The sequence below is a fragment of the Eretmochelys imbricata genome, chromosome 1, assembly GCF_965152235.1.
Source record: "Eretmochelys imbricata isolate rEreImb1 chromosome 1, rEreImb1.hap1, whole genome shotgun sequence".
Lineage (NCBI taxonomy): Eukaryota > Metazoa > Chordata > Testudines > Cheloniidae > Eretmochelys > Eretmochelys imbricata.
Genome location: NC_135572.1, coordinates 193,250,881 through 193,265,663, shown reverse-complemented (window position 1 = coordinate 193,265,663; position 14,783 = coordinate 193,250,881). Strand labels below are relative to the sequence as shown.

The following is a 14,783-nucleotide window of genomic DNA, read 5'->3' as shown; positions in this document are numbered from 1 at the left end:
CCCCCACAAAAAAAAAATCCTGCTGCATACTTCTCCCACCCATATCCAGCAACCTTCCAAGTTCACATGCAGGCTCTTTCCCAGCAATTACTTCCCTCTCCCTCAGCTCCTCCATTACTCCTGACTCCCCCAAGCCTTTGCATGGCATCTAAGGGGTGCAGGAAATACATTTCCGTATTGTAGTTTAAATGAATTATTACTCAGATTCCTTACTACGCATATTAATACAGAACTCTATTTGTCAAAAAACATTTCCTGAATCTTTTTTTGTCTGTATTGTTACAGACATACTTGCTGACGGGTATTTTGAAATGAATTACCAAAATAATTGAAACTGGTGTGATTATATTGTTATTTTGATTAAAATATGCAGAATTTTTTTTTTTTTTTGGGTGCAGAATTCTCCCAGGAGTAAGCTTATAGCAAAAATTCTTGTTGTTAGTCCCTAAGTGTCTGACCTTGCACTTTGCACTATTAAATTTCATCCCATTTCTATTTCAGTTTACAAGATCATCCAGATCTTTTATGGCATTCTGGTCCTCCTCCTTCTTATTGGCAATACTGCCAACTTTGTGTCATCCACACATTTTATTAGCACACTCCCACTTTTTGTGTCAGATCAGACCCTGAGAAACTGCGGTAGTAAATGCCCTCCAGCCTGACATTTCACCTTTCAATATGATTTCTTGTGGTCTCCCCTTTAACAATTTCCTTATCTACTTTTGAATTCTCATATTAATCCCCATCTTCTTCAATTTAACTAATTTCCTACATGGAACTTTATCAAATGCCTTCCTGAAATCCAGGTAGATTAGATCTACTGCATTTCCTTTGTCTAAAAAAAAATCAGTTATATTCTCAAAGAGAGGAATTGGGTTGGTTTGGAAAAATCTCTTTTGTAAAACCATGTTGTATTTTATCCCAATTACCCATTCACCTCTCTGGCCTTAACTATTTTTCTCTTTCAAAATTTGTTCCAAGACCCTTGCATACAATTGAGGTCAAATTTACAGGCTTCTAGTTTCCCAGATTACTTTTTTTCCATTTCTTAAAAAGAGTAACTACATTAGCAATTCTCCATTCATAGAGTGCAACCCCTGAGTTTATAGATTTATTAAAAATCCTTGCTATTGAGCTATTTCATGTGCCAGTTCCTTGAATATTCTTGGATGGAGATTATCCAGGCCACTGATTAAGTCCCATTACGAAGAGTTTGAGTTCCACCTCAAATATGGTAATTTCTACTTCCATACCCTTGTTCCCATTCACCTCTCAGCCACTACTCCTGCACTCTTCATTTGCCTTATAAAAAAAACTGAGGCAAAGTATTTGTTTTGGTTTTGGGCCATGGCTAGATTATCTTTCATCTCTACCTCATCCTCAATGCTTAGTTGTCCCACTTCTTCTTTCCATGTTTTCTCTTTTTTTTTTTTTTTTTTTTCCCCCTTATGGCTATAGAACCTTTTACTGTTGGCTTTACTTTCCTTTGTAAGGTCTAACTCTGCTTGGCTTTTGGCAGGTCTCACTTTATTCCTACACTTTCTAAATGCCAAGAGGTAGCTTTCCTTGCTGATCCAGCCCATCTTCCATTCTTCACAGGCTTTCTTCTTTCTCTTGATGACCTGCTTGCTCATCCAACTTGGTCTGCCACCTTTCCCTGTGAATTTTTTCCCCTTGCTTAGGATGCAGTCTTCGGATAGTTTCTGCAACTTTGATTTAAAGTAATTCCAAGCCTCCTCCACATTCAGATCCTTGAGTTCTTCAGTCCAGTCCATTTCCTGAACTAATTCCCTTAATTTTTTACAGTTAGCCTTTTTGATATCAAGGACCCTAATTCCAGATCTATTTTTGTTTGTCCTTCCATTTAGTTTAGTTTAAACTGAATTAGCTCATGATGACTTGAACCAAGGTTGCTCTTCGATGAGGTCCTCACTACTTACCAATACCAAATCTAAAATGGCATCCTCTCTTGCTGGTTCAGTGCCTATTTGTGAAAAGCACATTTTTAATGGTTCTTCAGCCAAGAACAGGTTTATTTCTTTGACTTTTTTTAAAAGCCAGCACTATCACCAACAGCACCGTACCCAATAACACCCACTAGAGCCTGGCTCAGCTGTGATGAAGAGGAAGCAATGTCTCTTGCTGAATCACAATATAGCTACTTCAGGTGTTTGCCTCCAGGGAGATATTCCATTTTAGTACTAAACCAATCTGACCCTCTTTAGGGAGTGACCAGTGTCATGTGATGTGATCTGCTGCATTGTGTGATATGGCTTTGGAGGCCTTTAAAAAATCTTCACCAGGGAAAACTTCAGTATAAATGAGAATCATGGAAAATTTTTCTAGCGGTTCCACCAAAGTCTGAAGCATAGCGCTCCCTCCCCCCAACATACACACTTGGATTTTGTATATGATTATATTTTCTTTTTTGATGAGAACAATGTGTTTTCATGTCCATCTAAACAAACCCATAATCATATTTTCAGTAGATAATAGACAGCTAGAGAAACTAATGCCAGATAACTTTGTGGGGAAGTCAAAAGGATATTGATGCCTGTTCTTGTCGCACACCATCCTTTATTCTCAACCTTTCCTCAATTTCTGGCATCTTCCCCAAGAGGTGATAAGGGTTTCTCTGTCTGTGTCAACTTTATCGATTTTTATTTTCCATCTCAATGAGTTAAATGCCATCAGTCACTAAACCTGAGAGAGTTTACCTTCAAACACATGAACTGCTGTCAAAAAAAGTGTAAAACAAATTTGTTGTGTAAAGCAGGGCTTCACAGGGAGGGGTGGTGGCATGAGGCAAGGGCTGCTCTCTTGTGAACAACTTTCTCCTATTGACCCTAATATTGCACAGGGAAAAAATTTAAGGGTTTTTGTGAGCTCTATTGCTAATGATCATCTAACAAATTTTTCTTCTGACGCTCTGCCTTAGTCAAATTTCAGCAAAGCAACAGATTAGATTCACTAGTTGCTAGACAACATCCTGTTTTCAAAAGGGGTATCCAGTTGCTGCAATCACTTAATGGGGGGAGAGAAGAAGAACTTGTCAAAGACAGATTGCTCATAAATTAGGAAGGATAGTTCTGCTTGAAATTTAAATTTACTCCTCCCCAAACACATCATGTATAATCTGGCTCTGAAATATGGATTAGGATAAAACTCAAATCCTAAATCATGGGTTCTTGCACTGTGGCCTGTCTAATTTTACTACTTAATATCAGGCTTCCTTACTCTGTGTGAAGATCAGCAACAATGTCAGAATGGTCATCACCCAGAAGCAGCTGCTCCTGAGCTTTTCAGAAAGTACCACGATTAGCTCACCTAATTTAGTGAAATAAGCAAGTTGTACTACTTTGAACAAGTATGTATTGAGTTCTCATTAGTACATAGGTGCTGGCATGGTCCTGTATTTGTATTTCTAAATGGATTTGTTTATAAAGGAAAAAAAAATGTACTTACTGAAATAGTACAGTGAAGTTTTTCCATTGACATTTTTATACCACCCAACTGTGCAGTTTGGATGCACAGTACATGGTTTACACAGAGGCAAAAAACAATTATGCAGAGATCTCCGCTATTATTCTCCTCCTAGGCCCCCCATCCCTTCTACAGTGTTGATTTAAAAGGAAAGATGGGGAGGATGTTGAGACTAGACTGTCACACAGAACTTAGTTGTCTCTAAATGGGGTCCAGGTTGACTCTTAAACCAATTAGGAGGGATGGCCCAGTGACTAGATGTACTCGTTTCGGATGCTGGGAAACCCAGGTTCAATTCCTTGCTCTGCCACAGACTTTGTGTGACCTTCGGCAAGTCGCTCAGTTGTGGTTTGCTTTAGTTACTGGCTAACCTCACAGGTGCTGAGCGTATAAATACATTAAAGATGATGGGGTACTCAGATTCTAAAGTAGTTGGGGCTGTGTCAATATGTTGGATCTCTCCACAACCAATAATTTTATCTAAGAGGAGGGTACATCTGCACTTTTTGCTGAGGGGGATGGGGGTGGCAGTCCCAGCTTGAGGAGACCTATCGTCATTAACTAGCTCAGCTAGTACGCTAAAAATAGAGGGTAGCCACGGTGGTGGTGGGGAGGGGATAGCTTCCCTAAGTACAGACCTACCCAAGACACTAGGGATGTACTTGAGAGGCTTGATCCCAGTGGTACTGTGTCTACACTCTAATTTTAGTGTGCTAGCTTGATCAGAGCTATTCTGGGCTGGGTATGTCTCCTCAATCTAGATATCAGACTCCCAGTTCAAACCGTAGATGTAGCATGAGACGAGCCTATGCCTGACTTTCTCAAAATTCATGTTTCCTAGAGTTAGCTGAATAGATGGATTAGTTTATGAACACTGTTTGTTAGTGCTATGAAGTCTCTTTCGGCTTGAAGATTGCAAAGTGAAGCAGAGTGACTGCCTCAGATGAACTGTAGTCACGGGAAGATATGTGAGGGGAAAGGGAATGGAATAAAGTGAGCCAGCAGTGTGCTTTGGTGTTGCACAAAACACATTAGAACACATAATCTCCATCCTAAAGAACTTGCTGTCCAAATTTGCCAAATTGAGAGCTAGAATTCACCACATGGCAGATTTATCACAGGAAAGCGCTGGGGTTTAATGCATTATTTCCTAACTACATGGATTTCATGTGACTAAGCTGTCCTAAATAATTGTGTTTTAAAACTTGCAGGAGGACGATGTAAGCTGTTGTAATGGCAAAAGTAGATATAGTACAGGATGGTATCCCTTTTATACAACAATATGAATTTTTGCTGTATAAATAAGGGGGGGGTGTGATAATCTTAGGTTATGTAGCATAAAATGGTTACTTGGCACATGACCTGCAAAGGGCTATTTCCATTTGAATTCAGAAAAGAGAGGGAATGAGACCTTATGCAAGTTACCACGGTGGAATGATTATCACGATAATTTAAATGAGAGGTGTTAATTGGATAAGAGAATTTCAGATAGGGTTTGGAAGAGAGGCATTTTTAAATAAACAAGATGAAACTTCAATAACTGAGGGCCCAGTCTTAGTACTATAGTCAATACGAATTTTTCCACAGAATCAAATGGGAACAAAATGCTTTCGCAAGCTAATGGTCTAACACAGCAATCAATGGTATTTCTGTGTATTAACACAAGAACGTCATCCAACAGTGGTGTATTGACCTGGGTAACTTACTTGCCCCCATTTCTAGGAGAAAAACAACTCTTCCTACAGGCTATACCTTCTCAACACTTGGGGCTTCAGGCCAAAATATCACGATCTCTAACAAGTGATCGGGGGCTACCTTAGCAAATTTGAGTACCAAGCTGAAGAGAGTGCTTAGGCAGCCTCTCAACAGCTAGCTTTTGCTGGTATTTGTTGTAGGGATTGTATTTAGCCCAGAAACTGGTGGAAAACCAGGCACAGGGAACTTGAAAGGGAAAACCTTAGGATGATGGAGGAGGCTACACAAGAGGTTCTGTGAAGGGGCCTGTGGTGGCATACTGATAGTGAGTTTCTCAGACATTGTCACCTGTGAGGACACCCATAGTCAGACCACTTCTTGCCCACCATCCCAGACAATCCTTGCAACACCTGGACATCTGTTGGTGTACAGAGATGTTAGATACATTTCTCTTAACGCTCTTGGGTGCATCAGGCTGAGAGTGAATAAAGGAGCTTTTACCAATTCTAGTCGGTCTCCTTGGAAAAGAGGCCAGTGTGATTAAGATTAGATGCTGTACTGCACAGAGAATTCTTAAGAGTTTAGTTTACATGTAATTTGAGAGTTGTTCAGATAGCTTCTGTTTCAACCTAAGGTGCTCATCAGATGGAAATAGTTGCAGTAATCCGATAGTCTATTGTATATACTGTGGAAATAGTGTTATCTTCCTATGAACAAGTTTTAAATATGTCAGATCTTACAAATAGATAAATGATTTCATGTAGGGGATACTGGTTTACCAACCAAGATCTACTGCTGGCTGTGTAACTTTATAAAAAGAAAAGGAGTACTTGTGGCACCTTAGAGACTAACCAATTTATTTGAGCATAAGCTTTCGTGAGCTACAGCTCACTTCATCGGATGCATCACTTTATGTAATTTTATGTAATAGTTATGTGTAACTTTATGTAATAGTAAGCAAATGGGAGGATAAAGCATCACAGTATACCTTGACTTGAACTAGTATAGTTCTAATTTAAGCATCGTTGTATAATAGTAATTGTAATATAGTTAGTAAGATTTAATGACTTCCCTACAGTATGCTAGATAATAGATACCTGCCTAAACTCTTGTAAACCTCAGATGTGTTGTGCTTCTTCAGTTCCTATTCTTGCTATAGAGGCTCTTTCTGTTTACCTTTCCGTTGTCTGTTTGTTCTTTACTCTTTCTTCCTCTGCTTGTCTTCATTGCTCTCTACTATTGTCCTTTTCTTAAAACTAGGACACTTTTTTGATAGCTACTTGTTAAGAAAATTAAGGAATTTATTCTGTTAGCACTGTTGTGCAAATTGATTTAATTACCTAATGAGACTGTGTGGTCATTGGAATGCATTCAGCAATCTGAAATCACTAACTGAGCGTGTGCCTTACTTGTGACAAACTTGTAAATAAAAAAAGCGCACATGCAAAAAATATGTGCAAAACTAAATAGTCTTCTGGGAGATATTGACCATGTAAAATACTCTAAGCGCAATAAAAGCGTCTTGAGTAACTGAAAAACTGTTCAATATTGTTGTTTTAGTTTACAAATCACTAAGTACCATAACAATGTTGCTTTGTTAGGCTCGTAAATGCAGTCACAAAAGAAATTATTGCTTTGTGTAGTGTACACTAAGTAAAATTTTCAGAAGCACCAGAGTGATTTGGGAGTTTACCATTAAAAAGAACTCCAATTCCTAATTCACTCCAACACTTTTACCTAGTTTGATTAAAGTTAAATATCAGAAAACCAGCAGTCCCTTTTTACTATAAGTAGTTAACATTTGAATACCTTCTCCTAGGGCGAAGTATTGGTATGAAATTCTGTGGCACTCTATCCCTATTATAGTGTGTGGAAATTTGTTATGACCTGGCTTCCAGGAGTGCCATGAATACGATTCCTCTGGGTTGACTAGCCTCTGCAGAAGTCCAGTGAACTACGAAGCTGAGACTGAAATGTTGTTTGCTGAGTTAAGGAACTTCAGTGAGTTTTAAACTTATTAGGGCTGTCTTCACTGCAATAGTTAGCTTGAGTTAGTACCCTTGAACTATTCCATTTGAGCAAGCCTAGTCAACCTCCTTTTCCTCCTGAAAGATGCTCTATTCAGACACTTGTCAAGGCAGAATGCTTCCTCTCATTTTATTGCTTTGAAGAAAGCACTTGTCAAACCTTTCTCCAGTATTGCAATGTAAACTTTCACTATCACTTTTGTTCCCTGCAGAGAGAACGCTTCCCTTTGCAAAGCCAATACAGGGAGAAAGAAGCTGGAAATTTGCAGAACATAGTAAGTAATATGACTATATGTATTGAGCCAGAGCACTGAGCCTTCATTAAAGAATCAGTGGACTGATCTTGGTTCTTACAGTGAGTTTTTCACTTTTTTTTTTTTTGACACAAAGAGCTCCAGATTACTTGTCCATCCTATTCAGTAACAATTTAACAAGTAGAATTGCTGTCCATGTGGCATCTGAGTTTCAAACAGCATGAACTAAAAGTTAATGGCTGGGAAATAAGACCAAAGCCAATACTTACATTCATGTCATTTTGTCGTTGGCTTAATGTCTGTGCTTTTTTCATAGTCTTTTTTGTTAGTTTTCCTTTAATGGGAAATTGATTTTAGTCGTAATGTATCTAAGTTCTTGGAAGATATTTTCCATGTCCCCTTTTTGTAATGTAAGTTATTTCATTGAATCACTAGTGACTAAGGAACGTGCATTAAACTATTATAAGGGGCTTATGGCAGAATAAAAGGTGGGTGCTGATGGTAGTAATTAGTCTTCACGTGATGTGCTGTGGAAGCAGTATTTGAAGAATGAAATTGTTGATGCTTTTTAATGTATGGAGTTGTTTGTAATTTTAGAAATCAGTAAATGGCAGGCAACCTAATTACGAAGATGAAAATCCATTGAGCCAAGACAACCTTCAGCAGATGTACCCAGTTCACAAGCAGATACGTTACAAAGATTGGAGCAGCAAGTACCATCAAAACCCAGGAACTGGAAGAATCTACATTAATCCTAGAGAACACTATGTGTGATGCTTCTCCTGCTGTGAATTTTTATACAGAATAAATTGGTGTTAGATAACTTAAAATGTTGAGAAGTCTGCAAGCTTAACGCTTGTTGATTATAGGACAAGTACGTACCCCGGTGTGTTTTAGCAGTTCCTAAAGAAGTAGGTACAGAGCCAATTAATAGTCTTTGTGTGTGTGTGGTGAGAAATAGGCAGGCAGAAAAGATACGTATTTCTGGAACAACTCTTGCATTTGTGACTTTGATTGTGGATTTACTTTTTCAGTAGCATAGTGCTTATTTGTATTGTACTGTTAAAATCCCAGTGTGTGTTGATAGCTGAAGGGATCCTCCAGAAGAAGAGCCTCAGCTGCCTGTGTTAACCTCACCAGATTTAAGAAACGCCAGCCCATTCATCTGTAATTCAAATGTGCGTTAAATGAATTTAGAATCTATTTCCCTAATTCATTCTTAGGGATTTCTCTCTCTCTTCCCTCCCGCCCACCCCCAAAAGTGAATGTGCTTAATACAATTACAGTTCCTGTGTACAAAAAATGAGGTATGAGCTGGAGGGAAAATGTACATTCTTTGTGTCAAGTGAGAAATTTGTGTCTAGGTTGTGGGGTTTTGTTTCATCTTTTAAGACACTTCAGAAGCATCACTACTGGTAAATAATTTTAATGAGATACTGACAGAACTTGACCACAGCTTCTGGTTCCCTCCCCCATTACCTCTATTCCCCATTCCAATAAACAGTCAGGTGCTGGTCTGTTACTGTGCTTTCTGGACCAATACTGCCTGTCTACCCACCTCATAAGTGCTGTTCAATTCTTTTCTGCCATGAGTCTCAGGTCGCATGTTCTTTTTTTTTTCTTCCCTTAGCTCCCAGTTCACACCTCCCCAGACTCAGTCTACCAAACCTAAATCTAGCTGCTAGAATCAGATCATACCTGTTTCTTATCTGGTTTAAAACATTCCCACAAACCGCACATGTGCACCCCCATCTTGCCCACTCAGAACGCCAGACACCAAGACCTAATTCTCAGTGGTCCCTAGCAATAAAGTAAACAGGAGCTGTGGGTGCTCAGTACAGAAGAAAAGCAAGCTATCTGTTAGCTAGGGCCATATCTACTCTGTTGTTTGCTAACAAAATAAATTCCAATAGTAGCAATGGGGCTGGGGGAAAGAACTTCACTCTAGCTGTGGGCAAGTTTAACGCTGTCTTCTAACCCTGCCCAGAGCAGATGGAAGTAATAGTGTTGTGAAATAGCTCGTGAATGTGAATGGCTTGCCCAAGCTAGTAATAACACAGGTGACCCTACTGCACTGGTGTTGGTAACCGTGGAAACCTGTGTGCAAATACAATTTGTGTTGAAAAGGCGCAGTGCTCTTGATGAGTACAAATAAGTTTCCTGTCAGTTAAAGGACCTGCACAGATAAGCCTGTGTGGTCAATTTGAGAATTTTTTTATTTGTCTAATTTAACAGGGCAAGAAATGGGACACTGAGTACAGATGACTTTAAAGACTTTAACTTGGATACAAGGGCATAAAGGGGAGTGAGTGTTCTGGAATACAAAGGAAGTGTCTCAATAGACACTAGACAATTTATTCCATAGCTAACTTACTAGGACATTTGAAAAGAGTAATCCCCCTGAGCATTTACCCACTTGAGCTAATTTTCATTCCAAGTGTGTACGCTCGTCTCAGACAATGGATTTACTGCTGGTTTTGTAGACAGTCAAAGATACTGGAGTATTTTTTAGTTGCTGTATTAGCAAATCATATGTATGGCACAGAATCACAGGCATGCATTGTCTGTCCTTAAAATTGTGTCTAGCGAATCATCTAAAACATGAGTTTTATAAGTAACTGACTAATTAGTGCTGGTTGATGGTAGGATAATTTATTTTACTGTAGTGTCTCCAGCCTTTCATAAAATGAATGTTTAAATAATGAAAGTTACATATTGGGTGGTAATCAAAGCATGGTTCCCACTCTAAAGGTTTCTTCATGCCTTGAGCCACCGGTTTGAAAAAGGAGTTGCGTCTTTATCTCTCCTAAAGTTTTCTTAGTTTTTTTCTAAACATACGTTTGTCAGGTTTCCCAGCTCAACAACTACCACCTTAACATGCTCTTTGTATTGTTACCATTGTAACAACTTGCTTTGCAACACAGCAAAATGTATAGGGCTTCAATTCTGAGATTAGTTCCCAGGGGGCCCCCTTACACACACACACACACCATTCGGGCTCCAGGCTTCAGCTGCAGGGCACTGAGTCTTGGAGCTTTAGCCCTGAGGAGAGATGGGGGCACCAGGGCTCAGGTCTTTAGCTCCCCGGGGAAGGGGGCACCAGGGCTCCTCTCTGGTGGGCTCTGGCTGCATTTAGGCCTTGAGAATATAGCTACTGGGAACTGGTATACTGAAATTTCATTGACAATGCAGCAGAATGAAAGCTGAGATTGATCACAATGAAATGCAGCATGAAAAGTCTGCTTAGAGTGAAAATTCTCTCCAAAAAATGAAGGTTTCCAGTGTGTTTGCCTGTAACCCATTAACTTTTCATCTTTGTTCTAGTAAAATTTGATTCCATGACACAATCTCATACAAGAGTCATTAACAATTAACTGTGGTGGCAGAAGAGGGCAGCAAGATTGGTTCCAAGTACTGAAGGGGGATTTTCATTTTGCAGCCCTTGTGTATAGCCTGTCAGAGATGGAAGTAGGGAGACTGTCTGGCTTCCAGCGTTGTTGTAAGGGGCCTGAAGTGCAGGCATTTTGAGTTGAACACCAGTTTATATGATGTCCGTGTATACTGTGTGCGATGCACTGTGGCAATTGGAAAAATAGGGAAGAGTGGGAAAACCTGAGAAAGCAGCAGTTCTGCCACCAGTGCATAGATGCGAAATACATGTGGCGGTGAGAAACAGAAGTGGGGAGAAGACACAGAGCGGTTTTCAGTTGAAAAAAATTCTCACTGTGCGAGTTTCTCTCACTTGTTTCTCTGCAATGATCCCAGTGCTTTCGCTTTGCCTTGCATGATGGCAGATGAAGCAGCGTGGCTTGTTGCTTCATTTCTCACTGATTAAAACTTCAGTTCGCGAGGGCCCAGGAGACAATAGAACAAGGACGAAATGAGCAGGCATGAACTTGATGGGCAGAGAATGTCTTCACCACTCTTAGTTCTGGGAACATAAAAGGATGTTGGTGACTTTTCATCTGTTTCCCCTTCAGGCATCTTTTAAGGGTCCGAATAGAAACAATCTGCGTTTACGAAGCACTCCTGAGCTGTAGATCTCAAAGCTAGTGGGTGGGGGAAATAAGTGGCTGGGTACTTACTGATGACTTCCTCCTGACATGAGAGGAAATGCATACCGACGGAGACTCGGTATTGAAAAGGTCGATACAGGAAAAAATAGCTGCTGCAATGTATAACCCTTTAGAAGTTGGGATAACATCTCGGACAGAACTTAAACATTCAAGTCCATGGTTGGAGGTGCTGGAGGAAAATAATGAAATAAAACCAGGTGCAGGAAAATGTACTGCAGCACCTACTCATCCACTGTTAAAACAGTGCTGCCGCTGTGGCAAATGCTGCCCAACAACTCAGTGGAGCAGATTCCAACTGAATTGTGGCCACTGAGGTCTCTGCCTCCTTAACTCCCGCTAACAAATTCTGATACATTGCTAAGTGGCATTACTTGGATACGCAGGCTGCTAGGAAAAGTGCCCCCCACATCATCTTGTCCTTAAGACAATTATCGTTATACACGTGAATGGAAGTTTTGTTTGTTACAGGCCAAGTCTCTAGTGTACTTACCCTGAAGCTGATGGAGTTACAAGAGGAATGCATTTCACATCAAAAGTGGTCCATTTATGAGCTTAGATAACTAAAGTTTTACCACTTGCCCTTTTACATTCATCCCCGTAAGCAGAGCTGCAAAAGTTAGATCTGGATTCCCGCTGCCCCAAAGATGAAGTGTGTTTGGATCGAGGGCTGTGGTTCAAACACATCCTAAATAAAACGTATATTTGCTGTCGGATGTTATCTGGCTGAAGTACTCTTGTACTACTGTACTCTTAATTAAAGAAAAACTTTATGCAAGACACAGATGAGACAGATGGCTGACAAAGTATTTGTGAAAGTTGGATTTATATAAGCAACAGATATTTAAGGCACTTGTTCATGAATATAGGTGTTAAAACCAAAAACAAATCTAATCAAACAAATACTGGAAGCTGGAAAACCTGGTATGTAAGGTTGTGTGTGAACCTCATTAATTCACACTCGCTGGGGCTTTTATGGTAGATTACTTCAATTTGTGAAGCACTTGATAAATGTGCAAATACATCTCTATATCAATATGCTCATGATCTTAATTGCAATTTAATAGTCTAAATATACCAGTATTAGTGTAACATTTGACTAATACTAGGTTACTATTAACCCCATATTTTTAATTACCATATGGATTGTGATTAATTTACTTGCCTACTTATTACCACTGGTATAATGTATTAAACTGAATTTTCTTTACGGCTGTTGTTGATTTTGAGTAGCATTCTGTTAGTGAATAATCAGATAAAAACAATAAAATAAATGTTACCGCATAGGAAGGATTTGGGAAAATGTAGCTAAAACTTACAGAATTAGACAAAGTGTAGAAGTAAATAAACTGCCTGTTTCATGTTAGTAATATGCAGTATCACCACAGCCTTCCACTGCTAAATCTTAGGGTACATAAGGAGAGGAAGATAACCAGTGTGTTACAGAAGCCTAGCAGGCTTGCTGATTGGTGAAGTAGGGTACTATTGTAGTTGAGGGTGAAGGGGGTTATGCCGTTGCCCTTAAAGTTTCTCTATGCTTTATGTATGTGAAGTTGGATAAACTGAATAGTTGTGGTATAAAAGATAATTTCTATAGTAACAATAAGGAATTACCTTTGTTTATTTGTTATGGGTAGCACCTAGGAACTTAAGTAAAGGATCAGGATACTAGTGTGCCAGGCATTGTACTAAAGATGAAGAGAGAACAAGCCCTGTCACGGACTGCTCACAATTCTACTTGTCAGAGAACACAACAGATGGATTAAACTGATTAATGTTGTGGGGGTGGGGAAGATCGGAGGATAATGCAACAATAGAACAAATAATTTGGTAGAAAAGCAGAAGTCACGGCACATCACTTGCCTAATAATTGAGAGGCAAGGGGGCAATAGAATACTGATAACTACCTTAAACAGTAGTATGGCTCATATGCAATAACATTATATGGATTGGTAAAGAGTCAGTTGATTCTCTATGATCCTCCCAGGTCAAGTCCAACAATCCTACTAAAAGTTGTCAGAGCTGCTTCAAATAAGGATTTCTCACTTGACTGCATTTGAGACCTGGAACTTCCTAAAATAAGCACTGGTGAATCTCGTTGCATCTGGAGAGTACACCCAACTTCTACCTGCTCCCTTGTTTTCTGCATCTCAACTTGATGGTATCCAAGAAGTCTCCGGTATTTGCATAATTTAGGAGTTATTAACCAGTAAACAGGAGCTCAAGGATCTGTGTAGTTGATCTGATCACAAAGTTCATTTTTACTACCCTAGTAGTCTCAGACAGCCTTAGTCCCTGATAATCCTATTTTTGGAAGCTACCAACCGCTTGGCATCAGAAACATCCAAGTGGTATATTAATTGATGCCTGAAGTTTGAGTGAAAGCACTGACTAATGAATCCACGGAAGCAGGGGGGAAAATGCAGATACACATTTTCTTTGGCTTAAACAAAATATTATTCTGTTCAATATAACAATGGCTGTTCAATGAACTTCTTGTTGTCAGTTGTAGTACAGTGCCCTACTGAGCATCAGATCATAGACTGGTCCATGGCTTTGTTTCTGGGGAGAAACTTTACTTTAATCTTTCTACTAACTACCTAATTTGCCAGCAAAATGTTTCCATCATGGTTCTGGATTCCATATAACAACTTAATGTGTGGATTCCATAGAACAATTTAATGTGTAGATTCCTCTGAGATGCGTATTAACAGTCCTCTAACAATCCCTCCCCACTCCGCATCAGACAAGTATGTCATCTTCTCCACCAATCCCCACCATATCTCTATAGTGCACTTGGATACCAATCTGGTAGCATCATACAAGGATAACTCTAAATTTTGGTGGGAGTTGTGTACGTGCAAGGACTGAGATCAAAGATTATTGCTGGCCCTGAAAGCAGTGGGTCTGAGAAGGGTGGTTTCCAAATCAAGTCTGTCTTGCTTTTCACTGTCATTGTGCTTGAGACCCAGCATATCTCAGTACAACACAATATGTAAACTGATCTTTTTTTTCATACTGTGGACCGTGTAATACAGGGAGAGTTTTGTGGTTTTGTCATGGCATTTGATTTTTGTGGCAACTTTTCATATCATTCATAATTGCATAGCATCACCATGGCAGGGCAGCAATTGCTTATGTGGAAAAGTAATACTAAAATCTTATTTATTCTATTTTCTTAATCAACTTGAAAGCTGGAAATAACCCAGAGGAGCCAGAACCATGTGGCCAGCAACTGTATGTAGACCACC

The 14,783-nt window shown here is 39.5% G+C and overlaps 1 protein-coding gene across 1 annotated transcript in view; it reads left to right on the top strand.

The window, feature by feature from the left end:
- Positions 1-8,233, top strand: part of NECTIN3 (nectin cell adhesion molecule 3) — a 115,611-nt gene extending 107,378 nt beyond the window's left edge. The window contains exons 8-9 of the mRNA XM_077817023.1: positions 7,418-7,480; positions 8,057-8,233. Of these exons, the coding sequence (XP_077673149.1) occupies positions 7,418-7,480; positions 8,057-8,233 (240 nt within the window). The remainder of the gene's footprint in view (positions 1-7,417; positions 7,481-8,056) is intronic.
- The last annotated feature ends 6,550 nt before the right edge of the window (positions 8,234-14,783 follow it).